The following is a 2,867-nucleotide window of genomic DNA, read 5'->3' as shown; positions in this document are numbered from 1 at the left end:
ACTTTCAGGACATTTTCCACTTCCATGCGCAATTGCGAGCGCGATTATTCAACCAGAAGGAGGCTGCTGCTGTGTCCCCTCCACCTCACTCCAGCCAACAGGACCTCCTGCTCCACAAAAACGCTGAGATAATCTCAACAACGTGGACCAAAAACCATCTGAGAGGGCTCGTGCAATAACACTAAACTTTAACCCGACTTTACGAGCGCGTCCCTGATCCAGGTTTTTCTACGTTCGTGTCCTCAGAGAGCGGAACAGAACAGAGACGGTCTCACGCAGGAGGAGGGGGGATGGAATTGGACAAGTTCAGAGAGACTCCGGAGCTGCAGGGAGTGAGAGATCCACAAACTACTGACACATATTCAGCTGCTTGAAGGCACCATGAGCAAGAAACTTTGTGGGACCAATTACCCGCTCAGCATCTGCTTCGTAGTGGTGAATGAGTTCTGTGAACGCTTCTCCTACTATGGCATGAAAGCGGTGCTGACCCTGTACTTCCTCAGCTACCTGAAGTGGGACAAAGATCTGTCCACTGCTGTCTACCATGCCTTTAGTGGCCTTTGCTACTTCACACCCATCCTGGGAGCCGTCATTGCCGACTCCTGGCTCGGGAAATTCAAAACCATCATCTACCTGTCTGTTGTTTACGTGATCGGCCATGTGGTCAAATCTGTGGGAGCCATTCCCATCGTGGGGAACAAGGATGCACACATAGCTCTGTCCATGCTAGGTCTGATTCTCATCGCTTTCGGCACTGGAGGAATCAAACCGTGCGTGGCAGCATTCGGAGGAGACCAGTTCGACGAGCAGCATATGAAAGAAAGGCAGAAGTTCTTCTCCATTTTCTACATGTCGGTGAATGCTGGAAGCCTCCTGTCCACTTTGATCACACCCGTACTGAAAGAGGGCGTGGGGTGTTTTGGTGAAGACTGCTACGCTCTTGCCTTTGGAGTTCCCGCTGCTTTGATGATAGTGGCATTAGCTGTGTTCATAGCTGGCAGCAATCTGTACAAGAGGAATCCACCTCAGGGAAACATCCTGCTGCAAGTCTGCAACTACATTGGTTTTGCCCTCAAAAACCGCTGGAACAGCTCCAAGTCCGACCCAAAGAGGGAGCACTGGTTGGACTGGGCAGAAGACAAATACTCAAAGCGTCTAATTCAGGAGATCAAGATTGTCCTGAGGGTTCTGGTGCTCTACATCCCCCTGCCGATGTTCTGGGCTCTTTTTGATCAGCAGGGTTCCCGTTGGACTATTCAAGCCACAAGGATGAACTTGGCTTTTGGAGAATCCTTCATAATTCAGCCTGATCAGATGCAGATGCTGAATGCTCTGATGATCCTGCTCTTGGTGCCCATCTTTGACCTCATCGTATATCCGCTCATTGGCCTGTGTCGAGTCAACATCACGCCTCTCAGGAAAATGGCCACAGGGATGATTTTTGCAGCTCTCGCCTTCAGAGCAGCCACATTGGTGGAAGTCAACGTTGTGAAAATGGTGGTGGAAGCAGCCCCTGCAGGGGAATGTCTCCTGCAGGTCATCAACCTGGCTGAAGGAAACATCAAAGTGATTGTTCCTGACAGCACCCTGTTTCCAGACACCATCCCACACCTTCAGGACCCTCCTAAATATGAATTACTCCCCCTCGAGGCTTCCATCAGAAAACTGGATCTTGAGGTCTCTGTTCTTGGCGCATCAACAGTGTGCAATCTGACGTTTAAGGAGCAGAAGGTATATAGTCTCATCGTTTACAAAGAAACCACTGAAATCAAGTGCAAGCTGGTGGAAGACCACATATATAAAAATGAAAACGGGACTCCTAATGTGTGGTTCCTCAACATGCGACCGGAAGCCGTAAACGTAACTGTTGGAAAGGAGAAGTTTTTTGTGCCCCCTGAATACAGCGTGTCTCCTAACAGGAGCATGAAACGAGGAGATTACTCAGCAGTGGGCTGCAGCTTCCAGTCTAAGATGTGTGAAGAACTCAACCTGGGCCTGCTGGACTTTGGAGCTTCCTACACTTTCATACTCATAGAGGAATCGGGGAAAATCGTTGCTAGAAAGATGGAGGACGTGAAAGCCAACAATGTGCACATCGCCTGGCAGATCCCTCAGTACGCCCTCATAACTACAGGAGAAGTCATCTTCTCTATCACAGGCATGGAGTTCTCTTACTCGCAGGCTCCCACCAACATGAAGTCGGTCCTGCTGGCCGGCTGCCTGTTCACGGTTGCGTTCGGGAACGCAATTGTGCTGACTGTGGCAGAGGGCGCCGGGTTAGAACAGTGGAAAGAGTTCCTGCTGTTTGCCGGCCTCCTGCTGGGCGTTTGCATAATCTTCTCAATCATGGCTGCCTTTTACACGTATGCCAACCCCGAACAGCTAGACAAGATTTACCCGGAGGACTCGGAGAAGGACGAAGATGACGACCACATGAAGAAGAAAGACACGCTGATGACAGAAACAGGAAAGAGAACCAGACAGTAATTCTGCAACGTGACATTCCGAGCAATATTTTAGTTCAGCTGCTTTGTGGCGTACATTTTGTGGTAAAAGACAAACTAAGATGTTTGACATTTCTTTGCTGTTTTGAATTCCAGTATTTGTGGCATTGTTCAAATAAATTCACTCTAGTGTTTTTAATTCGGGAAACTATTTAAAATATTTATGGTCATCCAGAAAACAGAATTTAACAGATATAAAACAGGTCATCATCTGCGTAAAGATTAATGTTAATGTAGCTGGTAAAGTTTAGAATCTATAGTTGTTGCATTCGTTGATGTTTTTATCATATTAATCTATAACATCAAAACAATTAAGTTACACAGTTTCTAAAAGAGTGGGGAGTGGTGGCACAGAGGTTAGAG

The 2,867-nt window shown here is 47.9% G+C and overlaps 1 protein-coding gene across 1 annotated transcript; it reads left to right on the top strand.

The window, feature by feature from the left end:
• Window positions 1-381: 381 nt before the first annotated feature.
• LOC119423554 (solute carrier family 15 member 2-like) lies at window positions 382-2,487 on the top strand. The gene has a single exon (XM_037690953.1). The coding sequence runs from the start codon at window positions 382-384 to the stop codon at window positions 2,485-2,487; it is 2,106 nt and encodes a 701-aa protein (XP_037546881.1).
• Window positions 2,488-2,867: the final 380 nt, after the last annotated feature.

This window comes from Nematolebias whitei, chromosome 17 (assembly GCF_014905685.2).
Source record: "Nematolebias whitei isolate Nwh7 chromosome 17, NemWhi1, whole genome shotgun sequence".
NCBI lineage: Eukaryota > Metazoa > Chordata > Actinopteri > Cyprinodontiformes > Rivulidae > Nematolebias > Nematolebias whitei.
The sequence above is the reverse complement of the archived record's forward strand: the minus strand, read 5'-3'. Positions and strand labels throughout refer to the sequence as shown.

Coding starts and splice junctions, on each gene's coding strand:
- LOC119423554 (XM_037690953.1), top strand. CDS start 382: ATGAGCAAGAAACTTTGTGGGACCAATTACCCGCTCAGCATCTGCTTC.